This window comes from Capricornis sumatraensis, chromosome 2 (genome assembly GCF_032405125.1).
Source record: "Capricornis sumatraensis isolate serow.1 chromosome 2, serow.2, whole genome shotgun sequence".
NCBI lineage: Eukaryota > Metazoa > Chordata > Mammalia > Artiodactyla > Bovidae > Capricornis > Capricornis sumatraensis.
Window position 1 is genome coordinate 217,920,468 of NC_091070.1, and position 22,414 is coordinate 217,942,881.

A 22,414-nucleotide genomic window follows, 5' to 3' on the forward strand; every position below is an offset into this window, starting at 1 on the left:
TCTTATTTGTATGATTCAGGTTAGAGTTTTGTTCACTTGACCTAGAACTTTTCTGCTTTTGGTTGCCTAATACATTTCTTTTTTGGTAGCCTAATACATTTTCCAAATGTCCCTTGGAAATCCTGAAAGAATATGTCTTATCTGTTTAAATAGTGGGCTTCCAAGTTGGCTTAGTGGTAGAGAATCAACCTGCCAATGCAGGAGCTGCAGGAGACATGCATTTGATCCCTGGGTCGGGAAGATCTCCTAGGGGAGGAAATGGCAACCCACTCCAGTATTCTTGCTTGGGAAATCCAATGGACAGAGGAGCCTGGCGGGCTACAGTCCATGGGGGTCACAGAGTCAGAAACGACTGAGTGACTGATCACGCGTGCATGCATGATATTTAAATGATATAATCTTTTATTGTAGCTCTCTGTTCATATCTTAAAAAAATTATTCAAATGTCTTGCTGTTTTATTAGCCCTCTGATATTAGAATCCTTGACTATGATTACTACTCTGTCAAATTCTTGTTTTTCTAATAGTTTTTAAAATATATGCTGATTATCATAGTTCAATATTTATACCTCTTCTAGGATATACATCCTTGAGTGATGCAAGCCACTGCAGTGGTTGAAACAGCTTCTAATAAAGGCTACAACAATAATGGAAGAAACATTCAGAAAGGTAAGAGGCCTTACCTTTGGTTGGCTTTATTCTGGATGGAGAGAAGTAATTAAATGTATAAAGTGACTTAGCAGCAGCAGCAGACTTAATATTAATAGTTCCCTCCTCAGTGTTGCTATATGTTAAGCCTTCCTACCAGTAAGGTGAGATGGAGCATGTTTTTAACTTGACAGATCACTCAGGTGATTTCTGGCAAATGTGAGCAGCCTAAACAGGATCTCTCAGGTAGATGGAAAATTTAAGAAATAGAAGTGAGCTAGAAGAGGGGATTTATGTCCAGCCAGGCTTTCAGGAACTACTGACAGGTACAGTTGCCTTCAGGGTAATAAGTGGAAAGTGGGCAGGTTGACCTCTGCTACCTAAGGAAAGATTTTTTCTTTACATTGATCTAAAATTTCTCTTTCTGTCATAAAGGTAGAAGAGAAAATAACAAGGGCATAAAAAGCAAGATGATTAAGCTTTAAGTGTTTATGAATACACGTAGTTAAGAGGACTTTATGATAAAAATTCTTTTTCAAGTCAGAAGGGAAATAGTGGATTTTTCAGCAAATAGTAACCTTAGTCATTCTGCTTAGTCAGCTGGGGCTCTTATAGCACAATACCATTGAAGTGCCTTTAACAACAGGTACTTATTTTTTCACACTTCTGGAAGCTGGAAGTCCAAATCAGAGTGTCAGCATGGTCAGATCTGATAAGGGCTCTCTCCAGCCTTGTATCAATGGACAACCACCTTCTTGCAATGTCCTCACATGGTGGAGAGAAAAAGAAAGCAGCTGTCTGCTGTCTCTTCTCTCTTATGTGCACTTATCCCATTTTGAGGGTCATGACCTCATCTAGCCTAGTTACCTCCCAGTGTCCCATCTCTACATAGGAAGTTAGGGCTTGAACACATATGAAATTGAGGGAAACATAATTCAGTCCATAGTAGCAATTACTTAGGGATATTTGTCATAAATAATATAAAAAGTATTCCTCCATTGGGAATAGCTTGGGCCAGACTATATCTAAGGTCTTATGTTTAAATTCTGTGATGTTGCTAACATTTTATCATTTTTTTTAATCAGATGAGCCTTCTCAACATAAGAAAGAAAATTTGTTATCTCCTAATGGTTGTAAAGAAGCCAAATTGACTTTTCCTAATGATTACTATGATTCCTTGGCATTAGAAAAAAGAGCTAATGATAAAGAAATCAGCAATATTGATAAAATAGATTTATTGGAGCCATCTTTTACTATGAGTTCAGATACTAACATAGAGAGTGCTCACTCTCAGTCAAGTGAATTTGAAGATAGTATTGACTATGCTTTCCTGAATGAAACCTACACTATACATTATTCAGAGTCAAAACTAAAGAGTGAAAGTCTTATTCATTTAAATTCAGAGTTAGATTCTGAAATGCAGAAAAGAGAAGAGGTGTTTTTTGATATTTTGGAACATCAAGGTAATAAGACTACTGACTTGGAAAGAATCTACAAGATTTCATATGATGATTATAAAAAAGCTGCTGAAGATGTGCAAAAGCCTGATATAGATGAAGACTCACAGCAGGAATATCACAGTGCAGAAGAACAAGAGTGTATAAATAACCATTTATCATTTGACCAGGCAAAAACATTAGACATACCTAATCTGGAAGTTTTGCGGTTAAGAAATTCAGGCTGTGAAGTTAAATGTGCTAGCAATCTAGAAGACAATCATGTTAAATTGGAAAGTAATTCCAGCATCTCTTTAGATTCAGTTGATGTTTATGGACGAGAAGATTCACCTCATGTCTCCACATTTCAGAATTCTGTTATGTTAAGAGCATTTCATGAACCTAAATATGGAAAGCGTAAGGAACAAGAGACTAGTTTAATGCTTCACACAGTATTGGATGAAGTTGTACTCAAGAGTAGTCATCTTGAACACAAGGAATCTCAATCTAAGGGTTTCCTAAACCCTCAAAAAGCATTAAAAACTAAAATTTGTACTCGCAAAATGAACCCTCAATTAACTGAAAGTAAAGATTCTATTGGAAATGTAATTGTTGAGGACAAAATGTTACAGCACCTTGACAATCCAGGCACATGGCCTCAGGACAAAGATTTAGAGACATTACTCCAGTCTTGTAAAGATTGTCAGACTTCCTCTGTTTTTGATGATTCAGTAATTTCTGCCTGTGGGTATTCACATTATGAAAGCCTACAAAGCACCCCTAACCCAGCCTTGGATGTTTGTATTACTCTACCACGGTCTGCAATCAGAGATAATCAGGCAGTAGAAGAAAGTGGCTCCCTAAAAGTTGCTAATGGCAATACCATCAGTAAAGCACGCTTTCACAATATGGAAGGACCGTGTCCCAAATCAGTGACAGATGCAGCAAGTTGTACAGTCACAGTTGATCAGATGGTGGATGTTAGCACTGATTTTAGGGCTTGTTTCACAGCAAGCAAGGCGACAAGTGCAAGATCCTCTGTAGTATCCACATCAAGCAACACAGAGATAACAATGATGAATAAAAAACGGCCTAGTGAATGGCAAAGTGAGAAACAAAGAAGTGTGGCTTGTAACACAGACTGGTCATATATTCAAGATACTGAAGATCCACAGATGGCTATGACAAAAGGGCCCGCAGGGAAATCTCTCTCTGTTGACAATTTAAAATCTAATGGAAATGTCCTAAATAAGGTAAAACCAATATGATTAATAATAAAAATGTATATATAGACTTTATAAAGGTAGTGTTTGCTAATGTAAACGTTTTGGTTTATTGATTTATATCAGGGATTTCTGAGGCTTTGGTGAGAAAATGCTGGATGAAGGGAAAAGGTGACTAGATTGTTACCAACTCTGTTCTTCTCTGGGGGCAGTTATTACCACAAAATCAGTTAGAGTTTGGATTTTACATCTTAACAGATACAACGTGTATTGTTTGTCATATATGTCTAATTTTATTTTAAATAATGTTTTCAGGATTCCCTGGAGTTAAAAACATTTGAGTTCACAGACTTAAAGAAACATTCTGAAAGGTAAGTCAGATGTATATACTTTCAGATTGTCATTGTTCAGTCACTGAATTGTGTCTGACTCTTTGCAACCCCATGAACTGCAGCATGCCAGGCTTTCTTCCTTCACTTATCTCCCAGAGTTTGCTCAAACTCATGTCCATTGTGTTGGTGATGCCATCCAACCATCTCATCCTCTGTCACCCCCTTCTCTTACCCTCATTCTTTGTCGGCATCAGGGTCTTTTCCAATGAGTCACCTCTTTGCGTCAGGTGGCCAAAGTATTGGAGCTTCAGGGTCAGTCCTTCCAACGGATATATGCTTGCAGATACATCAGTTTAGGTCATCCACTCAGTCGTGTCCAACTCTTTGCAACCCCATGAACTGCAGCATGCCAGACTTCCCTGTCCATCACCAACTCCTGGAGCTTGTTCAGACTCATATCCATCAAGTTGGTGATGCCATCCAGCCATCTCATCCTCTATCGTCCCCTTCTCCTGCCTTCAATCTTTCCCAGCATCAGGGTCTTTTCCATTGTGTCAGTTCTTCACATCAGGTGGCCCAAGAAACACAGGAGGAAATAATGTAGTAATTTGCTTTTTGTGTAGGGTACTTTCATGCTCAGTCGCTCAGTTGTATTTGACTCTGTGACCCCATGGACTGTAGCCTACCGAAATCCTCTGTCCATGGAATTTTCCAGGCAAGAATACTGGAGCAGTTTGCCATTTCCTACTCTAGGGGATCTTCCCGACCCAAGGATCGAACCTGTGACTCTTTCATTGGCAGGCAAATTCTTTACCACTGTGCCACCTAGAAAGCCCGAAGGGTGCTTAACCATATAGAATGATAGCTGAGAAGGATTCGAAGAGATCATCCGCTTCAGCCATTTGTCTTGAAACACATAAATATTAGAATAATATAGAACATTAAAGCTTTTCACTTACTGAAATTTAAGTCTGACTAATTCCTTCAGAAAGCTAATGTCATCTTTGTTTATCCAACCCAGACTCACACTAATTTAATTACTTTGTTTTCTTTCATTGGATCCCCTGTAGACCAAAACAAGATAGCACATTTGGATAAAAAATCATATCTTGGATAAATAAATACTTGTACTGGAGTATTTTGGTCTTGATTTTAATTCAGTGTATAATTTACTTTGCATTCATGGAGAACTAGATGGTGGGGAAGAGCAGAGAAAATGGGAGGCCTCAGAAGTCAAATAGTTTTCATGTTCTGAGGCCATTTACTTTTTCCTTCATTTATCCTTATTCTCCTAATGAGTTTAATCTGGTGTCCAGTCCTATACAATTAAATAGTTGGTTTCAAGAGACAGAAGTATTTGAGAACAGTTAGAAGTGGCAGCTAGTAGGAAGGGAAAAGCTATTAACATTCAAAAGAAGTAGTGATTTTTTAGCTTTTTGATATGATAACAGCAAAATATTTACTTATAATAACACAAGCATTATTATTTTTAAAGTGTAAATTATATTTTCTGTTTAAATGGTAATATGTAAAACCCATTTCTTCCAGAATATTTATAACTTTTAAAAACCAGTGTTTGATTTAAGTTGAAAATCTGTTGATTCTGGATATATGTTAGTACTTTATTTTAGAATTTTTTTCTTGGTTAAAAAAAGAAGTATGAATTTGAGAATTATTTACTCTCTTAACTTCTAAAAAGAATATATGTAGCTTTGACTCTTGACATCCTTGTTTTAAATCAATTTCTTTAGTGGAAATTGATTTAAACTTAACAGAGAAATGTTAGAAATTTAAAACCTGTTTCTGGAGGCTTTCTTTGTCATTAACACAGAAAATTATTTGGAATCTTACCTAATCCAATTTTTTATTTCAAAGGGAATCTCAGCTTCCTAAAGAGGTAGAGAAGAATTTGCCATCTAAGTGCTGTCAGCAGATAATGCAGAGAGCCATCCAAGCCGAGTCGCATCTCTTAAACGTTCACTATCAGTTGTGCCGTCGCCATTGCAGTGACATTTACAGACTTGTGATGGAAGATAGAGAAGGACTAAATAGGTGACTGTTAGGGCTTTTTTGTTTATTACCTATTCTTTAAATTGAAGTATAGTTGATTTATAATATATGTTTCAGGGATATATCACAGTGATTCACAGTTTTTAAAGATTATACTTCATTTATAGTTATAGGTGATTGTTAATTTTAAATCTGTATCTTCCTAGAAACCTATCATTATAAATTTACTCTAGAAAATTTCTTTAGTTTTCATTTTTGAAGGGCAAAAGGAGGGTAGATTGTAACTGGATTTTTAACTAGCCTAAGGGTAATTAGAATGTAGTATATTTTAATTTCATGGACAGGCAACAGTGCATGTTGGGATAATGGATCCAGTAAAAAGACAGATTCAGTGTTTATAAAGTCCAAATATGGATGAAGTCAGTTGGAGTGTTTTTTATGACATTCTACCACATTCTTTCTGGCTTATTTGTATACTGAGGTTTGCTTTTACTCCCCTAAGAAAAGCATATCTTCTGTGATTCATTTTCTGTTATTAAACATTAAAAAAAATTCTTAGCGATCTATTAGAAGTAAATGTATATAGATGTGTGATTTGATATTAGTTTTAAATGGGTGGCTTGGGCCTAAATAATTTAGTTTTTGTGAACTTAACTTTTGAACAGGAATTTATCAAGTAATTCTACTAAGAAGGATTTAGGATCAGCACTACTGTCGGTTTTAGGAGACTTAAAAGTTAGATACATGAATTTGAAAGAAAAGATAAACAAGGGTATACCACTAGAAGAGCTGCCTCCCTTGTCAATAGAATCAAGATTATTATCTGCCTTCTCTACTTTTGCTTTCAGGGTATGTATTTATGTTTTACAAATGAAATTTTTACTTTGTTTGGACAGGAAACACTTTAAAAGCTTTTTCTTCCCTTCTTTCTCTTTGCAGCTAGTGAAAGAAGACTCACATATGTAAGTTATGTATTCATCTAGTTTGAAATTTATTAAATTTTAAAAATTGGTTAATTCAGTTAACTTTGTTTTGTTTTATTCTGTATTCAGAATATTGATAAATGCTTTAATGAAATGTTAATCTGTTTAGCTTTTCAGGAGCAGATTCTGAACTAGATCATCAAAGTACACATGATGATGGCTCTTCCAGCCTAAAGAAGACACTCTCTCAAGTGAGATTTTTTTTTAAGCAGTTCATCAAGTATAAGTCTTTAATTTTATGGCTTGCACAAACTCATTTTTAGGAGCTCTCACATCCTTCTTTTCACTCAGCTGGCTTGCTTTGGGGCTTCCCTGCTGGCTCAGATAGTAAAGAATCATACTACCATTTGAGGACTGTGGCTGATTAGAAGGAACATAGTGTCCTGACCAAATGGATGTCAGTAGCGTATGTTGCGGAGAAGGCAATGACACCCCACTCCAGTACTCCTGCCTGGAAAATCCCATGGAGGAGGAGCCTGGTAGGCTGCAATCCATGGGGTCGCCAAGAGTCGGCCATGACTGAGTGACTTCACTTTCACTCTTTACTTTCATGCATTGGAGAAGGAAATGGCAAGCCACTCTAGTATTCTTGCCTGGAGAATCCCAGGGGTGGTGGAGCCTGGTGGGCTGCCGTCTATGGGGTTGCACAGAGTCGGACACAACTGAAGTGACTTAGCAGCAGCAGCAACAGCATATGTTGAGTAAGATGACCACACAGATTGTCATCAAATCAGGAGACTTTGAGGATGAAAGTGAAGTCGCTCAGTCGTGTCCGACTCTTTGCAACCCCTTGGACTGTAGCCTACCAGGCTCCTCCATCCATGAGATTCTCCAGGCAAGAATGCTGGAGTGGGTTGCCATTTCCTTCTCCATGAGGATGAAAGGTAGTGATTTAATAATTCACCATGACAATTAATATAAAACTTGACTGTCTCTAGCAGATCATAGTTTATGGTCCCCATCATGTTAATCCAGTGTAGTGAAAACTAATGTGCTATGCCTTTATCTCATGAGGTAGTATAATGTCTAGTTCATTTTAGATGGAGCAAAGTTTCATTGCTTCCTTGCTAAAATGATGAAAATAGTTTTAAATGCCCTTCATAGGTTTTCCTAATCGATGCTTGTCAGATGACAGTCTGTGTAAGAGTACTTTGAAAACTGAAGTGATAGAGAAACATGAGTCATATTCACTATCAACAGTTAGAAAACTGAAGTTTGTTTCTGCTTTCTGACTTTGGTCTTAACCCTGTGGTTATATTATTATTTGGGTAGTTATAAACGGTGAGATGCATCCCAAAGCCAGAAGTGAAATAAATACTTGATTGGTTTATATTCCTTTCTCTTAAGACAAATGATTAAAAACAAATTAGCAAATTAGTTATTCCATCATTCTGTTCTTTAAAAAAAGAAAGTCTCAATTATCTACAAATAATTAACAGGTCTAAAATCAGATTTTTATAACTTACATAGTTTGCTTGAACAACTTGTCCATTTAATGATATGTGATGTTCTGGAGGGATTTTGTTTTTCATCATTATAAAGGTAGCAATGGTGTAACCTGCTTATTTGGGCAGAACAATCTTTAAAAGTACAAGATGCAGATATAACATTTATAACCTTAATTTTGATTCTGAAACAGTATCTTCTTTAAGTTAGGATTACTTTTTAATACCTGTCTCATTAAGTTACGCATGAGAGTATTTCAGCTACTTATGTACCTCTTCATAATTTTTCTTAGTCTTGTACTACCTGTAATGTTGTTTGCTTTGTATTTTTTTAAATGATCCTCCTTTTTTAAAAAAAAGTATATGTGAAGAGTAACATGTGTGGGAAAGAAATATTAGACTCCCCATAAATAAGAGGTATAAATAAGCATACATTAAACATATAACTTAAATGTTAATGTGAAAAATACTTACATGTATACCTCCAGAAATCTTCTCAGGTACTTCTAGTGTGTGGCTGTCACACTTTGCTAAATAGTGATGGTGTTCACATACAGGGGCTTCCCTGGTGGCCCAGGCAGTAAAGGATCCGCCTGCAGTGCAAGAGACCACCCGCAGAGCAGGAGGCCTGGGTTCCATCCATGGGTCAGGAAGATCCCCCGGAGAAGGAAATGGCAACTCATTCCAGTATTCTTGCCTGGAAAATCCCATGGACAGAGTCTGGCAGGCTGTAGTTAATGGGATCGCAAGAGTCGAGCACAACGTAGTGACTAAACCACTACCACCTCACACACAGTCACTGTATAGCTAGTTTCAAACCACAGTCCTCATGTGTGACAGACATGACACTGAATAAACAGATTACTTAGGTTCAGTTTGCTCGTCTGTAAACTGGGTTGGTAATGATTTTGTCTCATAGCCTTTGCTATTGTGAGGGATAAATAATGCCAGTAAAGCGTACCTGCCACATAGTAAGAGTGCATAATAACTGTTAGTCCTTATTTATTATTTTTGTTCTTGTTATTAATCCTTAGACATCTCTGTTACTTGACAATGGTCATCCTAAACAAGATAAGTCACCCGGAGAGGGTGGTTTACAAAATGATGATACAGATGTAGACTTGAGTCAACTAAAACTTGATGATAAAGGTTAGTATAAAAATATTTGTCTTGTGTTATTGCCAGAAAGTAAATGACAAAATTTAAAATATCCCTTCTGCCCATCTATTGTTAAACTTTTTAATTAACTGAATGATACAATTCTGATTATGAGTGTTAGGTATGTTCTTATTACATCTACTTGATACCTTTAAGGTTACTTAATATATCTGATAATGCCAAATAATAATACACTTTTTTCTTCTGGTTCATGTTTTCCAATTCAAAAAATTCTTTTTTCTGTCCAGTTTATATCTCTGTAAACTGTGTGGTTTTTCTTTTTTTTCTTTAGTTTTCTCTATGAAAAGATTATGATCATTCCAGGAAGATCATTAATTCAGTTTTTAATGAAATAAAGACCTGTAGCACTGCTTAACCCCTTTTTACAGATGTTTACTATTATTCTATCTCTAAAGATGTTTCTTCTTCAGTAAAGGATAATTCAGAAAAATACGGAAATTTTCTGGTTGTCCAGTGGTTAAAAATCTGCCTGCCACTGCAGGGGACAGAGGTTTGCTCGCTGGTCTGGGCGGATCCCACATGCCGCAGAGCAGCTGAACCTGTGTGCCTCAGCCACCGAGACCCAAGCTCTAGAGCCCATGCACCACGGCAGGAGAAGCCACCACAATGAGCAGCTCGCTGACCGCAGCGAAGAGGAGCCCTGCCCACTGCAGCTGGAAAAGCCCGCATGCAGCAACTGGGGCCCAGTACAGCCAAACATAAATAAATGATTTTTTTAACCAGGAAATAAGACTTTTAATAAGCTAGGAATCTGTGTTAATTAAAATGGAGGCAGATCACACAGCTACCATCTCAGTGTTAAACGTTGTACATAACTCATTGCTAATTCTCTTCAATTTCTCAGACTGCAAAAATTACCGAGAAGTAAGTGAAGACTGGTTTGATGCTAAAGAGAACCTGACTGGAGCAGACTTCTCAGGAATACAAGAAAATCAGATAGAACAAGACAAAGGGGACCCGAAGTTTACCCTCGGTTGGTTCTTAAAAGTTTACTAAGAAACCCTAACCCAGCTCATTCATAAAATAGTGCTTACCTTCTTCTGTATTATTTGGGTGGGCGGCGGGGCGGGGGGGTGGGCGGGTGCTGTCCTGTTGTAACATTTTATTCCCATTTACTTTCCCACATGTTAATAACTTAGTCTGCTTCAAGAATGTTTTCATCTTTAGATGGCATTTAATTGCTTATGAAGGTTGGAATTTCCTCTAGTATCCGAGATTAATCTCAGATACTAGAAATGATATGCTGTTTTCTCCTATTTATTTTATATATTTCTATGGATTTTTGTTTTATTCAACATAATAGGATACTTTTATTTTTTCCCTGCTTGATATATAATGTTTAAGATTTTTAAGCAAAATATAAAAGTTAAAATTATCTGAAGTGTCTCTAACCTGCAATAACTACTAATATTCATTACCATTCTTCAATGTGTTTCTTTATACTTATATTTAATATACATATATAGTTTAAAATAAATGGCATCATATTGTCTAGTTTTATTGTAACTACTTTTTTCTTTCTTTGCATTATTTTTCTCTGTATCACTTATCAAATGCTGTGTAGTTTGCTTACTCGATATTTTAACTGCCTTCCCACACTCAAAATATCAACTCAGTGAGGTTTTGTTCACTGCCTACACCCAGTGCCAGGTACAGCATTCTACCCGTGGGGTATTTAGTAGATATGCTAAACTTATGAAGGTGAGGTGATGGGTACAATGTATGTCTTCTGATTCTTATTTACTGCCTTTTCTACTAATATTGTAGCTCCTTGCTCCCTCCACACCCCAATGTAAAATTATAAAGATAAGTAATTCATTCTCTCTATACATTATAAACATTATACATTATACATTTTCTCTCTGTACATTATAAACCGAAGAGATTATAACAAGTTGAATAAAGTAACTTAATGAAGAAGGTTAGGTATTAATTGCCTAGAGATGAAGGACTCTGCCTAAATTTCAGCACCACGGCTTATTAGATTGGTGGCGTAAACTCCAGACCTCAGTGTCCTTACCTGGAAAGTGGACACGGCAATGGTTGCAGCTTAACAGGGTGGCTGTGCGCATTGCAAGAGACGATGGACACCCAGTGTTAGCACATTGCACAAACATGGAGAGCACTCAGGAAGCGTTATGCTACTCGTAATACTTAATGAAAAAAATAAAACTTAAAAATACCCTATTTCATAATAAAACGTAAATAGAACCACTCTAAGAATTTATTCCTCAGATATTTACTGTTCGCCCTCTATGCGCCAGGTTTAGATTTTGGTGGTAACTTGAAAGAATCTCAGTTCACTAAATTCTTTTTGATTTCAGACCAGGTTTGCTTCAAAACAGAGATCATGAAAATGTCGTCTTAATAATTTTGAATTTTTTCATCAAATGAGAAAAAAACTATAATTCTGATATTTTGGTTTTTAAATAATACTGAGTCATGTGTCCACCCTTTTTTTCTTATATGCAGTTACCATTACCACAAGCAGTATGCCTGCTGTTGATATTTTTGCCTGATTTAAAGGTTTCCTTGGTTTGTTGTCCTAGCAAAGGAGTGCATGTAAAGAGAGCATGCACACAGCATCCTGGGTGCATCCAGCATCCTAGATAGCCCTCTCTGAACCAGAGATAAATGGAGACACTTTCTTTAGTGGTTGATGTAATTAATTAGATGTTATTGATCCATTTTTGAGCCATAAGGGACTAAATATCAACCAATCCAACCTCTTTATTTTTAACATGGTATGATTAAATCCCAGAAATTTTGAAACTGTGCTTCAGGCTGTTACTCTTTAGCCTAGTACTGATACTTGCTAATAGCTTTATAATCATCTTTATGGTAATAAAAAATGAAATCTTTAACAATTTTTACATTCTCGCTTTAAAATATTGATACAATAGTGATTATGTTCTGCTGTATATCATGTTTATCTACAAGCAGAAATAAAGAATGTGGAGCCCTTACGAAGAGATAAAGGTTACTTGATGCACGTTGGTGGCCTCTGCCCTTCAGTGTCTGAGGTATGCCAGGGTCTATTTTTTGAGCTTCACTTTCACATCTATCAATATTCATATTTTGATTGTTCTGCCTTTCTTTATCTTCTTTTAGGCTGATTTAAGGTCTTATTTCCAAAAATATGAAATTTCTGACATTTCAATTTATGATTCTTCTCCTAATTACAGGTATGTTTCCCAAATTCAACAAATGTACCTTTGCTGGGTATCTGCTGTGTGTAGGTCTAATTAGGGGTCTGCTCTGTACTAAATGTCAACCACTTTGGTGATTAAGCCAGGAGTTTTTCAGCCCAGAATAGGAAATGTCAACCCACTCTGCTATTCTTGCCTGGAGAATTCCATGGACAGAGGAGCCTGGTGGGCTACAGTCCATGGGGTCGCAGAGTTGGACACAACCAAGCGATTAATGCTAACACTTTCTTAGCCCAGAAGAGGAATACACATTGACAGATAGCTGCAGTCATTAATTGGTGCTGTTCTTAATCAAGTCTTTCTTTCATTATACTTTTTAACATGTTACTAAGGAGATATAGGAGAATTTCTGAGTTTTCTGCAGTTACCTTGTTCCATACCATTGCATGGGGGCAGTAGAGTACATTAGTTAAGAGAACAAGCTCCTCAGTTAGATGGCTTGGACTCACTTCCCAGCTCCATCAGCAACTTAATGAATAAGTTTGGTCAAGTTACTTAACCTTTCTGTATCTCAGACTCTTCATTGATAAAGTGAGGATAATGATGATACCTACATAGCATTGCTGTGAAACTGTTATGAGGTAAATAAGTAAGCCTTTAGAAATAAAGCCTGGCATGTAATGGGCACTCAGAAAATTATATTCAGTTTTATTATTTTTTATTTTAATTACTTTTCAGTTGATACTTTATTTTTTAGGTATATGGCTGTATTATCTACAGACAGTCATTTCTAATACATATGTTGCTACTTCCTTTTTTGTGGTATCATCAGAGCATTCAAAAGTATCAAATAAGAATGGTGATAGCTTAATGGAAATGCCTTTACTGTTTTATCACAAAAAAGTACAGCTTTTTATTTCAGATATAAAAATTAAAATACATTTTAAAAGGATCCCATTTGTAGTTGGGTTGAAATTTATTGTAAGTGTTTCATTTTGTCTTAAATATATAGACTTAAAGAGCATATGCTTTTTTTGACCCATTAATAGATTAATATATTTCAGTATATTAAAAGTGGTGTTGTGTTCCTAGGAGTATTATTACCGTTATACTTGATGTGAAAGATTCTTTTAGCGTCTTATTGAATCCTTTGAAAAAGAGAAACTATGTATTTTTATTCCTTGAAGTATTATACATTCTATGTGAAAATTTAGGAAACATAATTAAATACAAAAATATAAGGAGGTTACAAAGATTTATCATGGTCCCATCTTTTGAAGACATCTGCCCTTCAGAGTTGATATATTCTTCCATTTACACTGTCTAGAGCTGGCTCTTTCAAGGAGGGCTCTTGCCCAGCCTTCTCACTTAAAAAGTTAAAATTCTGGTTAGATTTTCCAACTCTTTTTGGACTACATATTTTTTCAGTACAAGACCATAGGACATTCTCTTCTGCTGCTACTGCTGCTGCTGCTAAGTCGCTTCAGTCATGTCCGACTCTGTGCGACCCCATAGACGGCAGCCCACCCGGCTCCCCGTCCCTGGGATTCTCCAGGCAAGAACACTGGAGTGGGTTGCCATTTCCTTCTCCAGTGCATGAAAGTGAAAAGTGAAAGTGAAGTCTCTCAGTCGTGTCCGACTCTTTGCGACCCCATGGACTGCAGCCCACCAGGCTCCTCCGTCCATGGGATTTTCCAGGCAAGAGCACTGGAGTGGGGTGCCATTGCCTTCTCTTCTATTTTCTGCTAAATATTTTGGAATTTTTCCTTTCACATTTAAGCCTTCAATGTATTCAATGTATCTTTCAGATACATTTATGTATATAGGGATTAATTTTAATTTTTTGATGTGGATAGCTAATTGTCATGAGAACACTAATCTGTGTAATAACTCTGTCATGTATTAGCTTTGCAAATGTTTTACATTAAATTTTTATATAAAATTAATAGATAATTCAGAAGAAATGCTGTCTTTTATTTCCCATCTTTGAGTTGTTTTTTTTTAGTTGTCTTAAGTATTCTTCCTGATCCCAAGGTAAGTGTAGTAACTTTCGTTTTTAAGAGCAGTTATTCTTCTGAAAGATACCTGCTAGCCAATAGTTACACAGTGATGTTTAAGGCCATTTAAAGTCATTAACAAGAACCTTTTGGTTTCCTTTTATGTTTTAGATATGCATCTCTTGCTTTTAAAAAGAACAGTGATGCAAAGATGGCTGTGAAAGAAATGAATGGTATAGAAATAAAAGGGAAATCAGTAAATGTGCGACTTGTCAAAACTCCTGGAGAATATACATCACCACTTTCCTCCAAAAATGGAAATAAAGTTAGTTTCAGTAATTTGGAAAAAAGTACCAGCAAAGAAATCAGCTCACCCTCCTCTATTTCTAGACTGCCCAGAACTCGGCCGAGACAGCTGGGGTCTGAACAAGACAGTGAGTTCTTCCCTTTTGACCAAAAGGTTAGTTTTCTTGATCAAGCCCTTAAATGGTCTTCTCGTATGCTATATTTCAATAAGTAGCTCTGTAGGACAAATAAGTCTAGGATAGCATCATGAAATGGGAATAAGGACGTTAATCTGAATAGTTTCTAACATTGACTCCAAACTAGGCTGCTTCTGTACAACTCCAGTTGCTCCTGGAGGAAATAGATCTTTGCAAACCTTGCTGCAGAGAAATTCATTTCTCCTTAACTAGGCTCTTGGCCAATTCTGTGCAGTCTTTTCATCTCTTTATCCTGGACACTATTACTCTGCAAGTGGCTACTTACACTTTCATCATTCTCTTTTTTTCACAGCTAACCTTATCTCATAATTATTAAAACCATAAAATATAGTCATTTTTATTATGTATGCTCTCCTCTTTACCTCGTTGAGGTTTTAAATGGCACATGGAAGGTGATAAAGTTGACTTACTCATTCTTATCTCTGTACTGCTCAGCAAAATAGCTGGCATCCTATAGGCATACCATAGATTTTTTTTTTAAGTTACCTGCAGTAAAATTCGCTCTTTTTGCTGTCTTGAGTTTAGACATATGTACATAGGCATGTAACCACCACCACAATCAAGGTATAGATCTGTTCCATCATTTCAAAACATTCTCTGGTGCTCTGCTCTGTTTCCTGTTTCTTTTAATCTAATTTTACCTTTTATAGAATATCCTATGAATAGAATATTATATAGCCTTATTAGTCTGGCTTCTTTCACCTAGCTTAATGCATTTTATTACTAAGTTCTAAGAGGTTTTCATATTCTGAAGATAAATCATCTATCAGATAGATATGAAATTCTCAAATACTTTTCCCAGCCTATAGTTTGCATTCTTTTAATAGTGTACTCCCAGAGCAGAAGTTTTAAATGTTGACAGATTTCAATTATCAATTTTTTAAAGAGTGTTTTTAGTGTTGTTTCTGCATTTCTACACATAAACCTCTGCATAACCCATGGTCACAAAGATTTTGAGTTCATTTATATATGATACGTGAGATATAAATTGAGGACGCTTTTGGTTTGTGTTTTTGTGTGTGGAATTGTTCTAGCATCCTTGTTGAAAAGACTAGCCAATCTCCACTGAATTGTCTTTGTGCCTTCATCAAAAATCAATTGACCATATTTGTGTGGATCTATTTCTAGAGTGTCCTCTTCTATCTCTCTCAGATTTTCCACCAGTACTACATATCTTGATTATTATAGCTTTCAGTGAGCCTTGAAATCAAGTAGAATTAGTCCTCCAACTTTATTCTTTTCCAGAATTGTTTGGGCTATTCCACTGTCTTTGCCCCTAAATCTCATAATTCTGCTTGTCACTGTCTATGAAAAAATCCTACTTGGATTTTTACTGGAGTTAGTTGGACTCTACAGATCAGAGAAAATCCCTTTTTAATAAATGGATGAAAGGAAAACATTTGTTGAATAAATGAATTGAGGTTTTTTTCCCTTGAAAGTAAGATAAAGGGATCTCTTCTCCCTGTGTCCATATCCCATTCTTTCCACTAATTCTGGAGTTATCCCATTGTTTTTCTGTACCATTAGTGACTCTGTTTCTACTCACAGGCGTTTCTCCACTTAGAGTTACGCACAGCTCTTCCTAATCCTGCCAACATTTCCACTTGACTTTTCATTCTTTTGACATGAACATCCTTATTTGTTCTGTGATTTTTCCTGTCAAACCTCCCAAACAAGTAGTTATATCCGATGTCTGGGTTTCTTTCGTTGTTCCTTTTCTTCATCCTAATAATCTGACTTCAGTCTCTTAAAATTTTATTTACAGTGCTCTTCCTGTAGTCACTAGTGACATTGTCATTGGTCTTTCTCCCTATCTCCCTTCATTTTGACCATTTAGCCCATTTGATGTTGGTCATTCCTTTCTTTCAACTCTTTTCCATTCATCTCAGTGACACTCGGTGTTTAGGGTGGGTTTTTGGTGTGTAACACGAATCCATAATAGGAAGGAAGGAAACCAAACTACAGTGGGATACAGGGGGACTTGACCTGGAGCTTTGGAGCTCTGGCTCCTCTCTGCCCCTCACCTGGTCTCTTGCCTCTACATCCCTGTAAGTGCCTTTCTTTGCTTCTCTCTGCACACTGGCTTTCTCTGTCTGCTCATGACTTCTCTCACCCTCCAGGAGGCTTTATTTTGCTTAATTCTGACTCTTCAGAGTTTTTCAGTTCAAGCTCCTGTCATCATTTAACTAACTCATTGCTCTGTGTTCCAGTTCCACATTCTTTAGACAGGGAATCTGATCCAGCCTGATTTTGGTGTTCATGGGTTCAGGTAATAACAGCACTCTTGGTCCTGTCAGCAGAGGCAGCAGGCTATGGAGCTGGTAGAGGGAAGGTCATGTGTTATAAACAGGGCACCATGGACTGGGCCAGGAGTCTGCTGTCCTCTAGTCTGTGGACAGGGCAGCTCTTGTTGCATCTTTGTTAAATTGTACTCTTACTTTTCTAGCAGCTTCCTGTCACCTTTATTCTCAGATTCTTAACATTTTTTCATTATATTCATTTATAAAATATTTATTGTCTATAACAAGAGTGAGAGAGTGATGATTAAGAAGAACAGATTCATAACCTGGCTTTACTACCTACTCATCATGGGCTGGGCATGTTACCACCCTCCGTGTCTGAGCATCCTTATTTTAAAATGGGGATAAGTGTTCCTGCCTCACGAATGCTGTGAGCTTTCAGTTCAGTTCAGTTCAGTTCAGTTCAGTCGCTCAGTAGTGTTCAACTCTTTTCGACCCCATGAATTGCAGCACGCCACGCCTCCCTGTCCATCACCAACTCCCGGAGTTCACTCAAACTCACATCCATCGAGTCCGTGATGCCATCCAGCCATCTCATCCTCTGTCATCCCCTCCTCCTCCTGCCCCCAATCCCTCCCAGCATCAGAGTCTTTTCCAATGAGTCAGCTCTTCTCATGAGGTGGCCAAAGTACTGGAGTTTGAGCTTTCGCATCATTCCTTCAAAGAACACACAGGGCTGATCTCCTTTAGAATGGACTGGTTGGATCTTGCAGTCCAAGGGACTCTCAAGAATCTTCTCCAGCACCACAGTTCAAAAGCATCAATTCTTCGGCGCTTAGCTTTCTTCACAGTCCAACTCTCACATCCATACATGACTACTGGAAAATCCATAGCCTTGACTAGACGGACCTTTGTTGGCAAAGTAATGTCTCTGCTTTTTAACATTCTATCTGCTGCTGCTAAGTCACTTCAGTCGTGTCCGACTCTGTGTGACCCCATAGATGGCAGCCCACTAGGCTCCTCTGTCCCTGGGATTCTCCAGGCAAGAATACTAGAGTGGGTTACCATTTCCTTCTCCAATGCATGAAAGTGAAAAGTGAAAGTGAAGTCACTCAGTCATGCCCGACTCTTAGCGACCCCATGGACTGCAGTCTAGCAGGCTCCTCCGTCCATGGGATTTTCTAGGCAAGAGTACTGGAGTGGGGTGCCATTGCTTTCTCCGGCTCTCTAGGTTGGTCGTAACTTTCCTTCTAAGGAATAAGCATCTTTTAGTTTCATGGCTGCAGTCACCATCTGCAGTGATTTTGGAGCCCCCAAAAATAGTCTGACACTGTTTCCACTGTTTCCCCATCTATTTCCCATAAAGTGATGGGACCAGATGCCATGATCTTCGTTTTCTGAATGTTGAGCTTTAAGCCAACTTTTTCACTCTCCTCTTTCACTTTCATCAAGAGGCTCTTTAGTTCCTCTTCACTTTCTGCCATTAAATGAGTTTAATACAGAAAATTCCTCAGAACAATACTTGTCATGGAGTGTGTGCTCAGTCAATAAGGAAATGGCAACCCACTCCAGTATTCTTGCCTGGAGAATCCCATGGACAGAGGCTACAGTCCACAGGTTCGCACAAAGTCGGACACAATATTGAATAACACATAACAACAACACACACTGTTATTTACTAGTAACTTGGCTTTCTTGGAAAACCCATTTTCTCTGAGGTTTCAACTGCTACCTAAACTATTATATCAGAATTATTTATTTATCAAATAGTACACCAACTGTGTACACTACTGTAGGCAGTGGGAAAGTAGCAATGAACAAAACAGACAAAAATCTGTGCTGTTAAAGAGCTTAAGGTGATTCCCTGGTGCCTCAGGCAGTAAAGTGTCTGCCTGCAATGCTAGAGACTCAGGTTCGATCCCTGGGTCAGGAAGATCCCCTGGAGAAGGAAATGGCAACCTGCTCCAGTATTCTTGCCTAGAAAATCCCATGGACAGAGGAACCTGGTAGACTACAGTCCATGGGGTCACAAAGAGTCAAACAGGACTGATCAACTTCACTCACTCAAAGAGCTTAAGTCTAATGAAGGAAATAGGCAAATGTTTAAAACATAACATTCTGATTTGGGAGATCTCATATTTTATATATCTTACCTTGAATTTTCTAGATAGGAAAGTGCCAGCTCTTTCCTTGTTGAACTTTTATGGGATGTACAGTGGTTTCATACAATTTATAGCCTACTTGCATTGTTGTTGTTGTTCAGTCACTAAGGCATGTCTGACTCTGCAACCCATGAACTGCAGCATGCCAGGCTTCCCTGTCCTTCAGTATCTCCCTGAGTTTCGTCAAACTCATGTCCATTGAGTCAGTGATGCCATCCAAGCATCTCATCCTCTGTTGCCCCCTTTTCATGCTCTCAATTTTACCCAGCATCAGGGTCCTTTCCAGTGAATTGGCTCTACACCTCAAGTGGCCAAAGTATTGGAGCTTCAGCTTCAGCATCAGTTTTTCCAATGAATATTCAGGGTTGATTTCCTTTACGATGGACTGGTTGGATCTCCTTGCAGTCCAAGGGACTCTCAAGAGTCTTTTCTAGCACCACAGTTTGAAAGCGTCAAGTCTTCAGTGCTCAGCCTTCTTTATGATCCAGCTTTCACTTCCATACATGAGTACTGGAAAAAACATAGCCTTGACTATATGGACCTTTGTCTGCAAAATGTCTAGGATTGACAAAGCTGTTCTTCCAAGGAGTAAATGTCTTTTAATTTCGTGGCTGCAGTCACCATCCACATTGATTGTGGACCCAAGAAAATGAAATCTGACACTGTTTCCACATTTTCCCCATCTGTTTGCCATGATGTAATAGGAACCAGATGCCATGATCTTAGTTTTTTGAGTGTGGAGTTGTAAGCCAGCTTTTTCACTCTTTAACCCTCATCCAGGAGCGCCTTAGTTCCTCTTTACTTTTTGCCATTAGGGTGGTGTCACCTGCATATCTGAGGTTGTTGATATTTCTCTGTGTAATCCTGATTCCATCTTGGGATTCATCCAGCCCAACATTTTGCATGATGTACTCTGCATATAAGTTAAGTAAGTAGGGTGACAATATACAGCCTTGTCCTACTCCTTTCCCAAGTTTGAACCCATCTTGTTCCATGCCTGGTTCTCACTATTGCTTCTTGTCCTGCATACAGGTTTCTCAGGAGGCAGGTAAGGTGGTCTGGTATTCCCATCTCTTTAAGGATATTACGCAGTTTGTTGTGATCCACACAGTCAAAGGCTTTAGCATAGTCAGTGAAGCAGAAGTAAATGATTATTTTGGATGGTTAATAGTAATTAATTGATCATTTTAATTTCATCTCTTCAGTCTAATTATAAGATATATAACTGATGGATCTATTTTATAGCACTAGTTTCCCCCCTCCCCAGCATGTTCTGGGCACATAGGTTGTTCATTAAATGTTTAGTAAATAAGACATAGATTGTAAGATATAAATATGTATATATAATTACCATGTAGACTAGCCTTTCTCTACCAGGTTGGGTAAAAGACTTAAGCCTTCATGCCCTAAGCCTAAGATATCCATTGTATGTAACGAATGAATCTCTCTCCTGTGCATCTAGAACTGGTTATGTCCTATCTTAGGGAAAATTGAGAAAATAGTTAACATGGATCAGATGAGTAATCCTTTTTGAGAAAGGCTAATTTCAACATAGCCCATATACTTGCCATGTGTTTGGCATTTTTTAAAAATAAGTGGCCCTGAATACATCTCAAGTAAGTCTACTTGGTAGGAAAAAAATAATCTCAAAGTAAATGTTTTAGAAATTTTGATTTTACTATTTGTAACTTTTTAATTTAGAATAGGCTGAATTGTATCTGTAATCATCACTGATTTAAATGAAACTTTAAAATGTTTATTTAGGGTGTAAAGAAGAATTGTAAACAGATTGAGTCTACTAAATTATTACCTGATACACCTATTCAATTCATACCTCCAAAAACATTGAACCTGCGTAGTTTTACCAAGATCATAAAGAGACTGGCTGAACTACATCCAGAAGTTAGCAGGTAATGACTATACTTTATATTTTAACTGGTTTTAAAAGTTTGTATAAAAATAGAGTTCCTTTCAATAAATAACTTAGTCATACTTAGAATGTGCTACTTTGGAAAAGACAAATGCTCATGTATGTTTTCCTTTGGCATAGAGATCACATTATAGATGCTCTTCAGGAAGTAAGAGTAAATCATAAAGGTTTTCTGAATGGCTTATCTATTAATTCTATTGTGGAAATGACTTCCTCTGTTTTGGAAAACTCTGCTTCCAGTTAGGAATAAAAGAAGCAATAAGAGGTAAGTCAGTCATATCTTTCATATTTAAACAGTAAACATTTTAAGCTATGGATTCCACTTCCTTTTCAAATAAAAGTTATATTGAAAATAATAAGATAATTATACAAACTCTAAAACAAGCATAGTGATTTGGTTCACTGTTAATGCAACCCAAAATTTATTGACTTAAGCAACCTTTATCATCACCTAGTTTGCAGGTCAGAATTCAGGAATGGCATAGCTGGGTGTTTTTAGCTTAGTGACTCTCGTGATGTTGCATCAAGGTGCTGGCATTGGCTGTGGTCATCAGGGGGCTTGATCGAGACTGGAGACCGCTCCTGAGACAGCTTCTTCCCACGGCTGTTGGCAGGGGCCTCTATTTCGCACCACATGGGCCTTGCTATAGGGCTGCTTGAGTGTCTTTGCAGCATGGCATCTGGCTTCTTCAGAGCAAGAGCCATCAGAGAGAGAGCGAGATGGAAGCTGCAGTGTCTTTTATGACCCCACCCTCAGGAATCATACTCCATCATTTCTGCCACATTCTGTCCGATGCAAGTCACTATGTGAATTTACACTCTTGAAGAAAGGTGTTTGTTTCAAGGAATTTGTGTATGTACTTTAAATTACCACATACAAACATAGAATCCCTGTTTATAAAATAATGGATGAGGCCTTGTTCCTATTTATAGCTGTCTGGGTGAGTAGAGCCAGCATTCCACAGCAAATAGTTAGAAAAGCTGAATAAACATAAAGACTGTGCCTGCTTGAAGACACAAGAGAGCTATCAAGATACTATGAGTAATTGGGCCAGGGTAAGAGAAAATTGGGGCTTCCCTGGTGGTTCAGTGGTAAAGAATTTGCCTGCCAATGCAGGAGGCATAGGTTCAATTCTTGGGTCAGGAAGATCCCTAGAGAAAGAAATGGCAACCCACTC

The 22,414-nt window shown here is 37.6% G+C and overlaps 1 protein-coding gene across 1 annotated transcript; it reads left to right on the plus strand.

Annotated features, from left to right (window-relative positions):
• The first annotated feature begins 595 nt into the window (after window positions 1-595).
• On the plus strand, window positions 596-21,480 carry RBM44 (RNA binding motif protein 44). The gene is made up of 14 exons (XM_068991544.1): window positions 596-668; window positions 1,733-3,336; window positions 3,622-3,677; window positions 5,514-5,690; window positions 6,314-6,497; window positions 6,588-6,610; window positions 6,741-6,822; window positions 9,111-9,225; window positions 10,100-10,228; window positions 12,199-12,278; window positions 12,367-12,440; window positions 14,573-14,861; window positions 21,071-21,216; window positions 21,357-21,480. Exons 1-14 carry the CDS (start codon window positions 596-598, stop codon window positions 21,478-21,480), a joined length of 3,156 nt encoding a protein of 1,051 aa, XP_068847645.1.
• The last annotated feature ends 934 nt before the right edge of the window (window positions 21,481-22,414 follow it).